Source organism: Heteronotia binoei, chromosome 1 (genome assembly GCF_032191835.1).
Source record: "Heteronotia binoei isolate CCM8104 ecotype False Entrance Well chromosome 1, APGP_CSIRO_Hbin_v1, whole genome shotgun sequence".
NCBI classification, from domain to species: Eukaryota; Metazoa; Chordata; class Lepidosauria; order Squamata; family Gekkonidae; genus Heteronotia; species Heteronotia binoei.
The window spans coordinates 192,339,010-192,358,339 of record NC_083223.1 but is presented as its reverse complement, the minus strand read 5'-3'; the positions used below and the strand labels follow the sequence as shown (position 1 = coordinate 192,358,339).

Below are 19,330 nucleotides of genomic sequence, written 5' to 3'. Positions count from 1 at the left end.
CAACATAAAATGCATAATTTACAATTTAGTTAGCATATAAAATTAGATTAATTTGTATATTTATAGAATTTAAAAGTATAAATCTCTTAGTTTCTACAGGCAAAAAAAAATTATATCAGGAGGCACAAATGACCCTGGAAAGGGTGTGGCCCTCCCCCTCCCCTCAATGAAGGGAAGACGAGGGCCCTGTCCCACTGCTCTGATGGAATGGGGGAAGGGAGTGGGCTTGCTCAGATTTCTGCTCAGCTTGCACACATTTGCATTGTGCAGGATGGAAACTACTGGCCTGTGTTGTCAGCAGCTCTTTTCCCCCCTTGTGGAGGCCTCCTGCTAAGAGGTGGTGGCTTCTGCCCACTTTATGCAGGATTGCCCTGGGGTTGGGATAGCTCCAAGGCTGTTGGACTTTCTCCAGTGACCTTAGTGACTGATCTGCCTCTAAATACACTCAACACTAAAGCAAGAGAGCAGTAAACTGCTGCACCTTCGTCATCTTTGCTCATTTCAACTATGCCAAAAGAAAATTCATAGGAATTTTTTTTAGTGCTGTTCAAAATTATCCAAGTATTTCCACTTGAGAAGGATCCTGGGGGAAGAAGTCCCTCCCCTTTATTCCCCCTCCCACCAATTTTACATCTTTAGGCTGGAGTACAGAAGTAGATACTTTTTTGTTCCTCCCCGGCGCTGCAATGCGGCACTGCGCTCCATCCCCCCTGCGCTGTGCCGAGGCGTTGATGTAGCTGGCATGCCATCTAATGCTTTGAAGCCTGCGTAAGAGAAGGCTTCGCTCCCCCTCACATCTGGTTCCCATCTCATCAGATCCTAGAAGCTTAAGCAGGGTTGGCTCTGGTTAGTACTTATTCGAAGGTAGACAGTGGCAACCAACTCTTAATGTCTCCAGCCATAAAAACTCTATAGGGTCCCCATAAGTCAACTGCTAGTTGACAGCACTTTCCATCACCATCACTACAGAAATAGATATGGCTTTCATAGTGTCTTGTGGCTTCTTTTGAGGGTTGCAAATAAGGCTGAAAGGCTGCCCAGGCCTCTGCTTGAGAGCCCTTTTTAGGGATGGGCATGGACCAGAAAAATTGAGGTCCATGGAGGTTTGTGAATTTCATGAATTTCCATAGACTTTCCCAGTTTACAAACCAGTTCATGAGGTCTGTGGGGACCTGGAAGTAGGCTCCGTGGTGGTGCGATCCAGAAGTAGGCTCAGGAAGCATTTACATGCCTCCTGAGCTCACTCCCATGAACTGCTCCAGTGGGCCAAATGGTTTGTCTAAAAAAATTGTGGTTTGTGGATGATCCATTAAAACAGCGAATGCACAAGACTGGGCAAATGGTCTATGAACTGGCCCCTAGTCTGTGATGAAATTAGGTCTGTGCCAATCCCTAGACCTTTTAAATGAGCAGTAGCCTGAGACAGTTCCAAAGGGTAATCTTACATACTCCCGTGTTCTAGCAGTCAGCCATGTTGGCAACTTTGCACAGCAGGAAGGGGTGTTAGCTGCATTCATGTCCCTAATGCATTAAAATGTTGTCCAGTGAAATACTTTCGATTCATTCGGTGGCTGGTTTATAAATTCTCATTTTGTTCTCTGTGCCCCTTCTAAGACAGGTTGGTTTATTGGAAACAGCTTTTAATACAAGGAACGAATACTAAGAACTTGTTAATACTAGGAACCAAGTTCAGAAATCCTTCAGTAATTGGTCTCTTTCCAGTGGCATGGTTGTATACATTTACAGTACTATGAAGTGTAACCATTGAGATTTTCAGTCATTTCGTTGAGAGGTAGACAGGTAAAATGGTTCATGAATCAGGCCACTTGAACAGGTCAAATCTTTTGGTCTTTTTACTATATGTTTATTGTTTTCTGTACAATGATTTGTTTTGTGGAGTAGACATGTTTGTATGTCTCCTTACCCAGGTAGCACTTCTGGATTTTGGAGCAACCAGAGGTTTTGATCAGGAATTCACAGATATGTACATTGAGGTGAGAGCCCTCAGTTGTATGCTTATTTGAATTTACATTGCTGGTTCAGAAGCCAGGGACGTGTTGAAAACATGTAGCTTAACTCCTTTATGTATATTTTAACTCTTCCTTTCTCATGCAATTCTGTACTGGTTTCCCTGTTTGTTGCACACTAGGAGAGAACCTGAAGTGTTCAGTTATTGTAAAGATCATTGTTCAAACAGTGGTGCTAGACATGACACAATTATTATGAATACTGTGTCCTGTATTGAAAATGCATCAACTGCACTGCCCAGTTGCCTGGGTGGAGAAACATACATTTAGACCAACATGCTACTGCTAACATTAAAGAAAATGCTCATTAAAGACAATTGGGTTTTCCTGGTGTAACAGCTTCCCAGTTTTTAAAAGGCACTGCCACTAATGTAAGGGTAGTACATCTCCATAAATAGACGGTAGCATACCTGTTATTGTTTCCCCTGTATTCAAACAACACACGGAGCAAACAGTTTCTGACTACTTTGTGCTCAGACAAATTTGATCACAGAAGGGCTTCTAGAACCCTCTTCAGCTGCAATCTAATGCAAAATATCCGTAAGCCTTTGCTTTTTGATGTGTTGGCCATTGTCTCCGTTTTATGTTGTAACTGACAATGTGATCTATCTATGTATCATGTCTGCCCTTAAGTGACAATGGTTGAAATCTAGGGCCTTTCAAATCTGCTAGCATTCATGGGGTAGAAAGCTTGACTCAGTTATGTGACCATCTTGTTTTTGATCATGTAGAAGGTGCTAAATTGGAGGGCCTGCCACATCATCATTTCCTGCTTTTGAAATCTTTTCTTGATTTTGTTCCTACACAGTTAATCAAGTCAGCTGCTGACATGGATAGAGAGAGAGTGCTGAAGAAGTCAATCGAAATGAAATTCCTGAGTGGTTATGAAATAAAGGTAGACAGAAGACTTGAACTATTCACTCCCTGCTTATTTGCTATGTGACTAAGTTCTCTTTTTAGGATCAGTACAGAAAGAAAATATTATTAATATCCGGTTTTGAAGAGATGAGTGGGTGTACAAATCTAGTCTGCTCTCTAAAACCATAATAGAAATTGCATTTCACCCATTTCCTAAGCTTTACATCCAGCTTTCTTTAATTTTATTATGCAGATTCTTTTTTTAATGCCAATATAGCTTTCTCTGAGATTTTAAAATAACCGATCAATATTCCAATTAAAATGTTCAGCAGTTTTTGTATATTTGTAATAGACACAAAAGCTAACTCTTCGATTAGGAGTGGTGGAGCACTGACTGTAGTCATCTCTGTGTTATGGGCCATTCTGTATTCAGAAGCCTCCCTGAGTAAAATTAAGTTAATTCATTGTTCTCTCTCCAAGGAGCACAGGGCAGTACGTACAGTTATCCTATCCCTGTGTTTATCTATTCCACACCCTTGTGTGGTAGATTAGGCTGCAAGAGTTGTAACCACCCCAAGGACATCCAAGAAGCTTCATGGGAGAATGGGCCTTTGAGCCTGGGTGTCACCCACCATTCCAGCATGCTAGGTCTCAGGTCATGTCTGATCTCTCCCTCTCATACTGGTCTCACAGGTTCTCTCTTAGTGAAGGCTCAGGGGCAGATCAAAGAGGTTTGTGATTGTGAAGTGCTAGTGCTGTGCAGAATTTGAAAGGCAGTGTTATAAATGTCATTTTGTAAGTCCTCTCTATCACCATCTTGTGACTGGCTCTGACTGATTTTTAGAGTAGATGTCACAAGTTAGCTCAGTCCTGCTCTAGAGTATGCAAGGAACATAGTACAAGGTGGAAATAGTCATTGCTGTAGTGGCAAATTGTTGAGCCAGTTAAGCAGTGTTTCCTGAACAGCAACAGCCAATCAGCAACATTTAACATCACAGAGATCTGCATGGTGATGCTGGCTTTTTCACTTCCTTTTCAGAAAGGCCAGCTGATAAGTCTCACCTTTCTTGCTTTCCTTTCATTCAGGCCATGGAAGATGCCCACTTGAATGCTGTGCTCATCTTGGGAGAAGCTTTTGCATCCAGTGAACCTTTTGACTTTGGCTTGCAGAGCACAACGGAGAAGATTCATGGCTTAATCCCTGTCATGCTGAAGCACAGGCTGGTGCCTCCGCCAGAAGAGACGTACTCTCTCCACCGGAAAATGGGTGGTTCCTTTCTCATATGCTCCAAATTGAAAGCCAGAATTCCATGCAAGAACATGTTTCAGGAAGCTTACAGTAATTATTGGAGTAGGAGGGCCAGAAAGGAACAGTAACACAGAATAACTGTCACTTGTCATCTTGGTTTTTTAAAAAATGGCCAATCATCCACAGTGCAGTTTCTTCTGTCATACCTTCAGAATCTTCTTAACAGTACAACAGCCTGCCTTTGGAATGCAGAATTCCTGATTAAGAGACAATGTTCTTTTATTGGGGATATCTCCTACACTTTATACTCTTACCAGATTATCTGTGCAGCCTCTGCTTTACAGAAAATTTTAGTTTATTTAGTGTAGGGACTGTGGGAAAGCATAGGCAGCTGTGTTTCTCACCCTCATACATACCAGCTGTCTTTCTTATTCTAATACTGATAGCTGTTTTTACACAACTGGATTTTTAAGAAGAGGAGTGGAGGAAAGAACCAACAGTTGCCAATGAAATCCATTTGCAATTCCCTGAATGTTTGTGGGGGTTTTCTTTACCTTTTTTCTGCTAAGGTGAAATACCAGTGGTTTCATCTTAAAGTGTAGTCTGCCAGCATTAACTCAAGGAAAAACCCTCTTTTTATGATGTTCAGGAGTCTATAAGTGGATTCCTTCAGATGGAGCAGCGTATGATGCATACATAAGGCTATTTTATGTCTTCAGTTTTCAAAGTGGTTGTGAGGATAGTGAAGATTTTAAACAGTCTGATAAGCAAGAGGGATAGTGGAGTATTTAGAACACCTGAGGGTGAAAATCAGTTGCCTGATTCTCTGTGCTGAATGTATAAACAGAGGGAATGTGATGGAGAAATAGTGAAACAAAAACTTGAACTGTGGCATTTGTAGAAACTCAGCATTGAAGCTACACTTTTTCTGTACCTGCGTCTTTATAATGCAATTTTTGATAGGATGGAGGGATGTATCTTTTGGGGTTTTCATAGCATCATTGAAGGTGTTTCAAGATTTCATTGAAAAGCATAATACATGTTTAATAGCTGAATGCACAACTTTAAGCAGTTGGAGGCAAGCAGGGTTTTTTTTGTACAACAGTAGCAACTGTACAACTTCCAACTGATTTCCAATAAAGAAGTGCTTGTGCAGATTGCTGCTTGGCTGTGGTTTACTAATGTATTCAGTTCATCTGATTATATTTCTGAAATGATGCCTACTTCGTTTCTTTTTCTGCCTGCAAGATGATTTAACAAGTTCTTAACATAGATTTTGTCCTTTCTACACTTTGTATGAGAGTCACGCAATATGAGGCAGCTGGTAGCTTGGAGTAGCCAACACTGATTACCAACCTGTACCGTTAGATGCTCATTGACATCCATGGGTGCAAATGCTTATTATTAGATTGTGTTCTGATGGTGCTCATTTTCCTCAGGTGCGTGTATTATACTACCAATAGAAGTAATGGATTGACTAGCTAGATGCTGCTGCAGTAAATACAAAATCTCTTAGGCAGTGGTAGCATAAGAACATGTTTCCAAGGTAAGTAAAATAATGAAGTGGTTGTGAAGGCCAAGAACTGATTTTGCTGTGTCATCTCCCCCCCTCCCCCTCGGTATTCTTAAGAAACCTGCTACAATAAAATCTACACGCAGGCCTCTCATATCAATAGCACAGCTGGTCTACTTTCATCAGTATGGCACTAGAGGGGGTCAGTGACTGGAACATTATGCTAAATGCCTGTTGCAAAGAAATACCTTGAGATATTGGATTGCAGAGCCCTCTAGTTCACTACTGACTTGAATAGTAGATCTAGTTCATCATACAGAAGGACTAGTTCATAATATAGGCAGGCTTGTCATCCTTAAAACAGGGGTTCTATTTGTGTTAAAAATCTGCTTAAAGCAGGTGGCCAGCTGCTCCATCTATATTACTACACAAAGCTCCATACACAAATGCATGATAAGCTGCTACATATTCAGTTTGCTGCATTTAAGAAGTCATGCAATTTACCTTGCTTTTTCAGGTCCAAGACAGCAGGTGTATAGGAAGGTCCGGATGGCATACATCCAAGAGTTCTGAAAGAACTCAAAGTTGAACTTGTGGATCTCCTGACAAAAATATGTAATCTTTCATTGAAATCTGCCTCCGTTCCTGAGGACTGGAAGGTAGCAAATGTCACTGCCATCTTTAAAAAGGGTTCCAGAGGAGATCCAGGAAATTACAGGCCAGTCAGTCTGACTTCAATACCGGGAAAGTTGGTAGAAACCATTATCAAGGACAGAATGAGTAGGCACATTGATGAACACGGGTTATTGAGGAAGACTCAGCATGGGTTCTGTAAGGGAAGATCTTGACTCACTAACCTGTTACAGTTCTTTGAGGGGGTGAACAAACATGTGGACAAAGGGGACCCAATAGATGTTGTTTACCTTGACTTCCAGAAAGCTTTTGATAAAGTTCCTCATCAAAGGCTCCTTAGTAAGCTCGAGAGTCATGGAGTAAAAGGTCAGGTCCTCTTGTGGATCAAAAACTGGCTAATTAATAGGAAGCAGAGAGTGAGTATAAATGGGCAGTCTTCACAGTGGAGGACGGTAAGCAGTGGGGTGCCGCAGGGCTCAGTACTGGGTCCCATGCTCTTTAACTTGTTCATTAATGATCTGGAGTTTGGAGTAAGCAGTGAAGTGGCCAAGTTTGCAGATGACACTAAATTGTTCAGGGTGGTGAGAACTAGAGAGGATTGTGAGGCACTCCAAAGGGATCTGTTGAGGCTGGGTGAGTGGGCATCCACGTGGCAGATGAGGTTCAATGTGGCCAAGTGCAACGTAATGCACATTGGGACAAAGAATCCCAGCTACAAATACAAGTTGATGGGGTGTGAACTGGCAGAGACTGACCAAGAGAGAGATCTTGGGGTTGTGGTAGATAACTCACTGAAAATGTGAAGACAGTGTGCAATTGCAATAAAAAAGGCCAACGCCATGCTGGGAATTATTAGGAAGGGAATTGAAAACAAATCAGCCAGTATAATGCCCCTGTATAAATCGATGGTGCGGTCTCATTTGGAATACTGTGTGCAATTCTGGTCACCACACCTCAAAAAGGATATTATAGCATTGGAAAAAGTGCAGAAAAGGGCAACTAGAATGATTCAAGGGTTGGAACACTTTCCCTATGAAGAAAGGTTAAAACGCTTGGGGCTCTTTAGCTTGGAGAAACGTTGACTGTGGGGTGACATGATAGAGGTTTGCAAGATTATCCATGGAATGGAGAAAGTAGAGAAAGAAGTACTTTTCTCCCTTTCTCACAATACAAGAACTTGTGGGCATTCAATGAAATTGCTGAGCAGTCGGGTTAAAACGGATAAAAGGAAGTACTTTTTCACCCAAAGGGTGATTAACACCTGGAATTCACTGCCACAGGAGGTGGTGGCGGCTACAAGCATAGACAGCTTTAAGAGGGGATTGGATAAAAATATGGAGCAGAGGTCAATCAGTGGCTATTAGCCACAGTGTGTAATATACACAGTGTGTGTGTGTGTGTGTATATACACACACACATATTGGCCACTGTGTGACACAGTGTTGGACTGGATGGGCCATTGGCCTGATCCAACATGGCTTCTCTTATGTTCTGCTTACCTAAGACTGTTCAAATAGCTCCTATGGAACATCTTTTTCAGTGTTTAAGTGGCTTATAACTCATCTCACCTGAAACAATGTTAATTCCATGTTTCCCTCCAGGCTGTACTTTCATTGTTTTATTTGTTGGTATAGAACTTGATATGGAAAATTGCTGAAATCTCTATTGATGTGTTCTTCAAACCATGTGGTTGAAGCATGTATTATTCCCTGTCACCAATGGTGCAATGTGGCTGAACCTTGGGGAAAACGTTTATCTGGAAATGTTGCCTTCTACGTGCGCTAATTGGGAATGTAATTGTGTACTTATCACCTAGTGGACATATTGAGCCTTTACTTTGATATAAATTACTTCTAGTTTGACTTTTATACACTCTGATATTTAACACTGTTATTGGTGTACTGAAATTCCAAAGGATTTTGGATTTTTGGAGATCCTGGAGATTAAAGATAGTCATCTGCAGTTTATGGGAAGGATGAAATGTGTGAAGATGGTTAAGCACTAAAAGTATAAAAAGCTGACAAGGCCTTATTGAACCAAACCCTTAGACCACTATCTAGATTCTGTGCCTGGAATTGAACTGATGCAAATTTCAGAACACTATAATCTACTCTGCATTTCATATCATGTGAATAGTTCTACCATAACCAAACATAGAAATCAGGCCCAAAACAGTTCTCACTAAATTGTAAATAAGCATGAAACATGAACTTAAAAGCAAACCAGAAAAAAAGAACTATCATTTTCTCCAAAGCCATAACTTTCAGTGCTTGTTATTGAATCCATACTTAACTGTGGTTGATTATGACAAGTCTAGGGCCAAAGATGGTTCCAGGAATTCTGCCAACTCAGCTACCATCAAGGCAAATCAAAATGTATGCCATTGGGTCAAATTCTGTAAACCCGTTAAGTGTCTGGCAAGCATGGAAACGAATCATTCCCATGCAAGCCCCTGTGACTTCCTCTCTGATGTTGGGGAGATGCTACAGTATGAAGAGAGGACTGGGTCTACATGTAGATGGATGCTGTGTGCACTATTTCCTGCTGTTCTGTATGGAGAAACCCTTTTACCAGGCTTTTTGTTTTTAGCTAACAGACTTGCAGCTGCTCATTGTGAACATCACTTACCAGACAACTGATTGTAGGATTTTACCTCTGTCTGCCCCCCCTTCTACTGTGTAAGTACCAAACATTCTGTCTCCTCAGTTAACACAATTACCTTGCTTGGCAGTAACCCATGCATGCTCTGAAATGGGGCAATGGCAGAAATAGTTGAGCTCTTTTGAGGAAGGGTGGAAAAATATAATAAGGTTCTTAACGGGTTCTTTATGAGAAATAGGCTTAGAACAGATGAATGGAAGTAACTTCTTCACACAATGAGTAACTAACACATGGAATCACTGCTGCAGGAATATTCAAAAACAGATGAGATAATGACAATATGGAGCATGAAACCACCCTCATGAAGTCCCAAAGCCAAGTCCCCTACCACATCTTGTATTCTAGTAGCAGAGTCAGAATATGTTTGAAATCTGGTGACTGCAGCTGTGAACAGGCAAGACAGATTTTTCTACAAGCCTGGAATGCGTCTGAGGTTTACATAGAACTGTGAAATCTAAAACATTATAAAATAGGGCCACTTAAAATTCCAAAAATGATAAAAGGAGTGCCTGTAGCTTTAAACAATGGATTTCCTCAGTGGCTGTTGCTAGGCTGCCACAGTATTCCAGGCTTCACTTTCTGTGAGTAAAAAGGTAGGGGGAGGGGACAAAGCCCTTTCCAGCCCTATTTTGAGGGAGAACTCATTGGAGCCAGGCCTGGCTAGGATTGCGAGCTCCAGGTTGGAAAATTCCTGGAGATTTTTTTTTGGGGTGGGGTGGGGGGAGTCTGAGGAGGGCAGGCCTTGGGAAGGGGGAGGCATCAGCCAAATATAATGCCACAGAGGCTACCATCCAAAGCAGTAATTTTCTCCAGGGCGGACAGATCTCTGTTATCTGGAGCTCAATTGTAATTCTGAGATATTCCCAGGTCCCACCTGGTGGTTGGCAACTCTTGGCCTGGAAACAACCTCTAGGTGACTTGACCCAACTTGCATGGCTGAACTAGACCTGGCTGCCTGTTGCTGTTGGACAGCAGCCATCCTATGAAAATCAGTATTGAAGTGGCTAGAACTCCAGAGTAGGGTCTGAGAGACCCAGGTTCGAATTCCTATCTTGCTCAATGGGTGATTTTGGACCAGTCACATAATTTTAATCTAACCTACCTCACAGGGTGGTTGTGTGGATAAAAAGGATAAGAGAATAATGCAGGCTGCTTTGGTCCCCACTGTGGAGAACGGTTGGGTATACATGAAGTAAATAAAAATATAGTTGAAGGCAGGAGGCAGATAAAAAGTAGGTTTATGAATAGCTGAGAGAATTAAGCAGGGAGACAATATGGGGATTGCCAGAAGGAGAGAAAGAGGTTAGGATTTCCCTATAAATTTGGGGAGGGGAGCCTGGGGATGATGGGATTTGGGAAAGAGCTTCAGAGGGCTATAATGCCATAGACTCCATCCTCCAAAGCAGCCATTTCCTCCAAGGCAACTAGAATTGTCAATGACTAGGGGGGATTGGTGATCACCCAGAATTACAGCTGCTCTCCAGATAACAGATATCAGTAACCCTGGAGAAAATGACTGCTTTAGAAAGTGGACTTTATGGCACTATACTGTGCTGAGGTTGCTTCACTCCCCAAACCTCACCCTCTCACAGCTCCACCCCGAAGTCTTCAGGAATTTCCCACCCTCAGTCTGGCAACCCTAAAGGAAATTGATCTTGGTAGCTGGGAGATCTGCTGTGATTCCAGATCTCCAGTTCCCACCTGGAGAGAAGGAAACGGGGGTGAGGAAGAGAATAGTGGGAGAGGGGGAAGTGAGATGCTTCCTGCAAGTCTTTGCAGGTTCCCACTTGTAATCTATTGCCTGTATAATTTGAGCAGAGGAACACTGAAGGTACTACATCTCAACAGCTAAAAAGTCATTAGAGCAAGCTATTTCCCTATGTTGTTTTTGGGAGCTATATCTATGCAAAATTCATCCCTGGTGCAGAAGAGTAAGGGGTTGAATATATTTGCAGCACAACTGCTTCAGGAGAGCAGTTTTGAGTCCAGTGGTCCTTTAAGGCCAACAAAGTTTAACCCTGGGAGTGGTATAAGCTTTCATGTGCATGCACACTTCTTCAGATACTCAAAACCTTTTTCTATTCAGACTTGTTTATATGACCAAACTGATGTTTCACCCTCTTGACTACCACCATCTAGAAGCCTTTGGTAATAAATGATGTGCTAACCCAGGAGTGTCAAACATGAGGCCCAGGGGCCAAATAAGGCCCCCGAGCAACTGGCTGTCATCTGCTTCCTTCTCCCTCTCTCTTCCTTCCTTCTGCATAACAGCTTGCTTTGCAAGGCTTGCTCAATTGCACAGTACAGCTACTGAGCCAGGCCCCTCTTCCTTCTATTGGATGAGGCTTCTCCCCTTCCTGGTCCCCTGGGGGTGGAAGGAAAGAGCTAGAGCTTCCTATGCCCAGTTCCCTTGATCCCATGGGAGAAATACAAAGAAAGCACCTTTAAGACATGCTAATGTTTTAAGGTTAATTTTTTTTTAAAATCTGTAATGATGTTTGTGTCCTTTATAAAGTTTATATCTCTGCCACCTAATCTTAAATAGGTACACACATGGCCTGGACTGACAAGGTCTCATTTATGTCAGATCCGTCCCTCATAACAAATGAGTTCGACACCCCTGGGTTACATCATCTTGTATTTTTAAAGCTACTTTCTTCAACTGTTTCCAGATCTTTTATCTCATTTGTTTCTGCACCACTTATGTTGCCCTGGAGGGGGCCCAGCCCAGGCTAAACTTGGGTGGCATGTTGAATGTGAGTTGACTGGATGTTGTGAAAGACCATCGCCTGTGCCAATATAATGATAGGCTCTTCTGCAGAAAGAAACCATGCTTGCTGCACACCTGAGTTTATTACTACTCCATCAGTTCCCCACTCACCTCCCCTAAAGATAAATACAGAAGGTGGCAAAAAAAGACAAACCATCTTTATTTCTAATAGTTCCCTGTTTTATTGCAATACATCAAAGTAGGTTAATATTAAGTGTTACCAACATAAAATATTGGTGACTGGTCATTTATTACAGCATTGACTTAGCCACCTTAAATATTTCTGTGCAAAAGAATCTACATCATTGTTCTGGAGCAGAGAGTCTCTTACAATGTCCTCTATAACATTGAGGGCATAAACCAAAAATAAGAGTGAGAAGAGGCAAAAAGCATTATCTTTCCCCCATACGCACACTTGTCAGCTTTTATACTCTAAAAACAAACAAACAAAAAGTGATTACATCTAGGCCATGCAAAACTGTACAACAATATTACAATGAAAAAATCCCTAAAAATATCTTTTAAAAAATAAATGATATGAAACTGTCATACATAAAAAGGCAGGAATAATTGCTGTGAAATACCAACACTGGTTTTTGGTTGTGGATTGCTTCCGCATAAGCGAGACAGTTTCTTATGGTGGATGACTTTCTCTATATAAGGAAACAGACAAGATGACAAGATGTGGAACTGCCTTAATGTACACGGTCTTTAAAGTTGAAAATCTACAGTATATTGGAAATTCCCCCTCCCACTAGGCTTGGGGGTTAGAAGCCCATATTGTATCACTAGCCCAAAGATTATACTTTGGAGACATTATTAGACTCCAAGTGGCAAGCCTTATTGTGTTGGCCTGAATGGATGTCATAAGCACCTCCATGAAGTTTATCCCAAAGTCCCTAAACAGGGCATTGTTGTATGGAACCAGGGCTGTACAGAGGTAATTTCACACCTGTGGTGAAATTGTCTAAGGCTAAATAAATTCCAGTAAGCCAGATTTTGGGTTCCCAATTACTTTCTGACTGCCTAGGAAAAAGACAAAATTGAGGTGCTACTATTAGAAAAACCTGGAAAAAACCCTAATGTTTCTGCACATTCAAGGCTCTAAACTGTCATCTTGAATTCAGTCAATCACCAAACTTTTCAACATATTATAACTGAAAGTTATGTTTGAGGTGTATCTGTGATGAATCTCATGCCCAAAATAATTATTGCATTTCATGTTCATCCTATGAAGATATCCTGCTGCATTCAAATACCTGAGAGTTTAACACAAATGTCATTGTGATTTTTTTCAAAACTAAGACTGCTCTAAAAAATGCAGGCTAGGAACAAAAACAGTTAACACACAAATCAACCTCTAGAAGAAACCAGCTAATGAAAAATGGAGTGGAGAGAATAAAAAATGGATAGTACACAAGGAATGTGTCTGAAAATGAAGATTAATTATTTTGGGTAGTTTCTTTGTAAGCTAGGAAAAACACTGGTACTTTGGGCAAAATCTGTACAATCTTAAAAGATTTTTAGGGACTGAAATCTGATTTAATGGGCCTCAAGAATACGGTGCCTGAACCAGCCCCCCCCCCCCCCCCCAATTTATTCCATTAGGCACAGCATAGCCTGATACTGGGTATACAAGGAGACAATCAAATTAATCAGGATTCATTGAAAGATTATAAAAGTGCTTGGACAATTGCTATCAACATATGAATGGAAACGGAACAATACATAGCAGCAAATCCCAACTTCACCAGCAAGCCATTCTACAGATATTAAAGCATCCACATTGGGTTTAATTGGAAACAAGTGTTCATAACAAGTAAGTGACTGCATGTACCCAAGTCTATCCCAAAGTGCTGTCATCTATACAAAAGGTAGTACATTCAGCATGTAAAATGGCCCAACATGATATAAAATATAATTGTCAGGAGGGTATTTCCTTCCAATCACCTCTGTTACAGCTAGAAATTCAGGTGTTATTGTTCTTTTCCTTCCAGGAGAATGGATCAATTGTCAAGGAACTTTGGGAGGCATCCAAGACAATAACTTTGAGATGGATAATCACGCAGGCCAACTGTATAGAGTTTAAAGCCTCTCTAGTGTTTAAACAAAAATGACAGGAGGAAAGCATCAGGCTTGTCTTAACAATTGTGTGTAGTGGTGTGTAGATTTAAGAGGTGTCATAGGGAGGAAGAGGGGAGGTTACTGGGGTAAGAACACTTTTGTACTGGATGGTACAGAAGCAGTAATTGTAAATGTGTCTCTATGTCCTGCCAGTTTCTGAAAAGTCCGCTGAGCTGGCAACTAACTTAGGGTAGTTGACTGGTAGTTGAGATACAAAATATCCTTTATGACAACAAAATACATAAAATAAATTCTTAAGACTCCGACAAGCCAAAATTGACAGAATTAGGACGTCATACTTAAAAAGAAAAGTTCTGCATCCCTTTCCCCCCAACCATTTCCCCCAGTATAAAAGAGCTAAGTGGTAGCTTTGGATGTGACAATCCACCACTGCAGATAAGACGCAGAACCAACTACTAGCAGACTCAACACAGCTAGATGGTCAAAGACAATTATCTGTATCTCATGGTAGTTAATCTGCACCCTGCATGAATAGCAATGATATAATTTGTAGTGGGAACTTGTGAAAATTCCCATCCTATTAGTTACACTTTTCTTGTTTAGTTGTGCACTAGAAGGGTTTGAAATGGTTTGGTGGGACCCATGAAATATATCAAAATGTATGAAACCACTAATATAAGCTTAAAGCAAAACACCAAACTCTTTCTCTGTCCTAGCTTGGTCATGGCATATGATAGTAAGAATCCCAAGGAAAAGAAAAATCACATTCACCTAGTCCCAAAATGCAAACCACACTGAAGTAGATAGAGTGCTGCTGGGAAGTTACCTTGCTCTTGCTATCTATTTCCATGTTGTATTTGCCACTGTTTATTTAAGCAATGATCCAATAGTTTTCTCAGGCTGCTCTTCACAGAGGAATGTTCTGCCATGCCAAGCACTTCTCTGCTGGATCCAAACACCAAGTATTTTATGGCATTAATAACATTAAATATGCACTGAGTTGAGATAGGGGAATAGGAAAATGACTGCAATGAACATCTTCAGAATAGAAGTCTTCAGCCATCAAATGTTCTAGCAAACTACCAGACTAGGAACACCATCATTCACTAGATCATTGGGGCTGTATGCTGACTCTGCAAAAAACTGCCATATAGACAAAATGCCAACTTTATGCTTGTAGATTTGGGTTGTGGATTTTGCTTGTAGATTGGAGCAGTTTACCTTCCAACAGAAGGCAGACGAGAGGACAGATATTTTAAAAGTGAGGATTATGGCTTTATATCTTCTAATGACAATAAGAAATCTCAGAACAGTTGTGAGGATGGATCTTAATCCAGGGCTATGTGGTTTTACTCAGTGCCATGTTGTATATTCTAATCACACCTCCAATATGTAGATTATTTAGTATGAAAAAAAGGAACAACACAAGATGACTTAAATTAAAGGATCTTTTAAACAGGAACCCCATCTTCCACTGCATCACAATGCTGCTTTTTCTTTTATTATATACATATGTATTAACTCTTAATTATGTGTATTTAAATTCTGTATTGTAGTAAAATATGCTTCATTTTTTTAATAAGGATTTGCTGGCAACAATCAGATTGACATTCAAACAGAGTGACTGACTGAAAGCGTACGCATGTGCCCCTCTGCAGGGCTAATTTCACTCCACCACCAGAGATGAGGAGTGTTGCTGTGCTACTTTTGCGAAAATATAATGAGATACTGTGTGTGTCAAAGCAAAAATCTGATTTTTCTCTTATAGATTCTGTTTTGGTCTGTTTACACTACTGTGTTTGGTCTGGAGTGGTAGTGTAGTGTTAAACATGCCCACAATAATTAATGGAAACAGCTGTAATCCTGTGAAATAAAATAAATGCTAATACAAATGTACCAGTATCTCACGTAAACTAACCCCTCCCTTTTCCCTCTTTGTTTTGTTTGCCACTACTATTGAATGAGGGGGGGGGGGGAGGAGAGGTGAAGTTACACTGCTTGTGTGAGAGAAGGCAAATATATTCTCTTCCTTTTATTCCTCCCCCTCCTATAGTCTGATTCTGGAGGGAAGCTGGGGATGATGTCAACGAGAACAAGCGAAGAGTCATGGGGACAATAAGCTGCTGAGGTGTCAAATCTGAATGCTGAAGCAGTTCATGTGTCCCAACTCACGTGGTCAGAGCTCTCCAGGGAGAGGTTCTTATTCTTGTGAGGAGAAATGGGGCTGGGAGGGCTGCTCAGGTTGGAGCTGTTAGATGCTGTTGAATGTCTCGGAGAGTCAGAGTCCTACAGTCCAAAAAATACAAGAGAACATAGCAATCAGCAGGAACAGAAGAGCAAACTGAGGATGGGGGGTGGGAAGCAAGAGAGGAGCTACAAACTGCCAGCACTCCCTACAAACATCAAATGGCTGTATATTCTTCTGCCCTTCACTCCTTGTTTCTTGAATTAAGGAACACATTTTTTTCAGACATCACAAATACAGCAATTGTTTGGAAGTGGTAACTGTGTCCACAGAGAGCCCAATTTACATGAGACATTTGATGTGTCAATGTGTCTTTGAGGATCATTTCATAGAGACAAAATAGAAAGTGTGGTCTTTACGTTTCAGGAAGTAACTCAATTAGTATTTTCAATTCTGCCTGCGGTTCTATATGTGGTGGAAGTATCAGACAGAGCACTGTTTCCTCTCAAGCTCCATCACTGCTAGGATGCTGGAAGGCTTCTGCTTTAGCTTCCCACCAATGCCAGTCCTTAGCAAATTCTTCAACATTATACAAATTAAAATAATGAAACATTCCATTCATTTTTAGAATATGTTAGGGTCACAAAATATACTTTCCCTTGTCCTAAAACTTGGCATAATACCTCCAACTGTTTCTGTAATATTTTCATACCTTGCATTTTCTGAACATACTGGGCTCAATCAGAACAAAGGCACCATCAGGTAAAAGTTAAAACGTTGTTTAAATATCTGCAAAAATGAGATTTAGCAATGCTTATGTCTGACTGAGTTATTTTCATTAATTCTCTGGCACAATACCATTTCTCTAGCATGCACCACTGTGACTTCAAATTTATTTAAAGGAGGGGAAAAGTCCTAAGATGCTGCTCTTCATGGAATGTTCTATTTAAAGGAGACTCTCTCTCCCTCTCCATTGAATACGTTCTCCTGTGGATTTTCCCTTCCTTTTCTTATGTCATGGATTGGTATGATCCATCTATCTCTCTGTCTCACAATTACTGAAGCACAGCCGAGGGCAGAACTTGGGCTCTATGCAGATTTATTTATTTCTTGCCCACCGTACTCACCTCTCGCTCATAGTCTCTCACTGGTGCATCACTACCCTGATCCAAACCACCAGAGGACAAGGAGCCATCTGAAGGGGATGCCATTGGCTGACGCTTTGCTCCATAACTACCTCCTGAGAATTCCCTCCGCAAAGCACTGCCATTTTGTGCAGATGATCCTATAAACATACATAGGAATTTAGCCACATAGCACGTATAAAGGAACTGAGTTGCATTCTGCTATTTTCTCTAAACTATCATTTGCTGCTCTGCTGCTCTGTCCCCGTATCATTGCTACTCATCTATTAAGCTCTCTCTTGTCCATTGCCATTTCTCTTGTTCTCTCAGATGTCAAGCCTTCTGGGTTGGGACTGTTGTGTTGCAAACAGCATTAAATATACATTCAATAGTACTTTATGTTTAGCACTAGTAATTCAGTAGTGGTTTTGCAGTATTTTTTCCAAGTCAATCTGAGATTTGCATTTTTGTTTCTCTTTCTGAATTCTGACTAATTCCTTCCTAATAAGAACTCAATGCAAACAAACCAAAGGGAATTGTAGTACGTAGATCAGTGTGGGTGAGGTATCCAAACAGTTTCCAGGGGTAGGGGTGGCAGCGCTGAACTTCAGCTGTGATAACCTTGTTCTAAGACTCTTTAGACCAGGAGTGTCGAACTCATTTGTTATGAGGGTTGGATCTGACATAAATAAGACCGTATTGGTTGACCATGTCGGATTGGGCTGGGCCATGCATATATCTATTTAAGATTAGGTAGCAGAGATATAAACTTTATAAAGGACACAGACAGACACAATTATATACATATATCTATTTTAAAAAACATAAAACATGCTTCAAATGTTAGGACTTATTGATCTTAAAGGTGCTTTCTTTGTATTTCACCCTTGGGATCCAGGGAACTGGGCGAAGAAAACTCTGGCTCTTTCTTTCCTAACCCCAGGGGACTGTGGCGACTGGGGGGGGGGGGTGAGCCTCAGCCAATAGAAGGAAGAGAGGCTTGGGTCAGTAGCTCTGCTGTGTGATTGAGAGAGCCTGGAAAAACAAGCTCTGCCTTCCTCTCCAAGGGAGGAACATCAGCCAATGGAGAAAACAGAGGTTTTGCTCTGTAGCTCCTGTGCAATTGAGCAAGCCTGGCAGAGCAAGCTGTGATGCAGAAGGAAGCAAGAGAGAGGGATAAGGAAGCAGATGACAGCCAGTTGCTCAGGGGCCTGATAGGAGCCCTCTGGGGGCCTGATTCAGCCCCTGGACCACATGTTTTATACCCCTGCTTTAGACCTACTATATAAACCAAACTGTATCCTTCAGGGATGGCTGTGATAATAAAGACAGAACTTTCTGCAAATTTGAGAAAACACCCAGTTTTGCAGAAAAAAATTGAATAAAACCCCAAAATTTGGGAGGCTATCCCCCCTCCCCAAATAATATCAGCATTCATAACTTCAAGAAATCAGTAGGACAACCATGTTTAAATTCTAATTCTGCCATGGAAGCTCAGTGGCTCACTATGGGTGAGTTACACATTCTCAGCCTAACCTAAATCACAGGGCAGTTACGAAGATAAAACCGAGAAGACAAGAATGCTGTAAGCTTCTTTGGATCCCTATTGTGGAGAAAGTAGGGGTAAATAAATAAGTATAGGTGTAGGTGGGGTGTAGTTTTAAAAGTACATTCGTTGGTGGGTGGGAAGGAGAGAAGGAAACAATGAAAGCTGACAATATGGGTGTTGCCAGAAGAAGGAAAATAGTGTGGGTGGATACAGCAGAAAGTAAGATGCTCCCTGAAAGTCCTTGCGGATTTCCCACAGTGAGACTGTGTCCAGCCTGGCTGTTGGGCTGGTACTGTGCAACTGGGATTGACTTTGCTTGGGGAAAGGCTGCCCAGGAGTGAAAGCCAAAGGTGGCTGGGGCAGATAAAGATAGGTTGACTGGTGGGTGAGGAGAGAAGAAAAGAAAAAGGGTAGAAGCTGTAAGGACTTTTGAGGGAATGGCCTCCGCATGTCCTTGTAGGTCCTCCACTTGTACATTTCTATTTGGAAACCATCTCAAAAGTAAATGGAAAAGGTGGTGTAAATGTATATTAAATCGTTATGGAGAAACAGGCTTTTTAGGTTGCTAAAACCGTTCTTATCTCTGCACACAAACTTGGCTAACCTCAAAACAATCTGCAATATTTTGCTGCAGGACTTCAGCTGTAAATACCATTAATAAACGTGCTTTTATTTC

At 41.3% G+C, this 19,330-nt stretch overlaps 2 protein-coding genes across 12 annotated transcripts in view; one reads left to right on the top strand and one right to left on the bottom strand.

Moving 5' to 3' along the window:
• COQ8A (coenzyme Q8A) overlaps positions 1 to 5,291 on the top strand; it is a 64,920-nt gene extending 59,629 nt beyond the window's left edge. Inside the window, exons 13-15 of the mRNA XM_060245793.1 lie at positions 1,929 to 1,994; positions 2,836 to 2,922; positions 3,972 to 5,291. Of these exons, the coding sequence (XP_060101776.1) occupies positions 1,929 to 1,994; positions 2,836 to 2,922; positions 3,972 to 4,262 (444 nt within the window). The 3' untranslated portion in view covers positions 4,263 to 5,291. The remainder of the gene's footprint in view (positions 1 to 1,928; positions 1,995 to 2,835; positions 2,923 to 3,971) is intronic.
• Positions 5,292 to 11,869: 6,578 nt separating this feature from the next.
• CDC42BPA (CDC42 binding protein kinase alpha) overlaps positions 11,870 to 19,330 on the bottom strand; it is a 324,619-nt gene continuing 317,158 nt past the window's right edge. For all 11 annotated transcript variants that reach the window (XM_060245772.1, XM_060245688.1, XM_060245715.1 and 8 more), the window contains 2 exons: positions 17,109 to 17,266; positions 11,870 to 16,082 (listed from right to left, as the gene is read on the bottom strand). In XM_060245772.1, the coding sequence (XP_060101755.1) occupies positions 15,951 to 16,082; positions 17,109 to 17,266 (290 nt within the window). In that variant the 3' untranslated portion in view covers positions 11,870 to 15,950. The remainder of the gene's footprint in view (positions 16,083 to 17,108; positions 17,267 to 19,330) is intronic.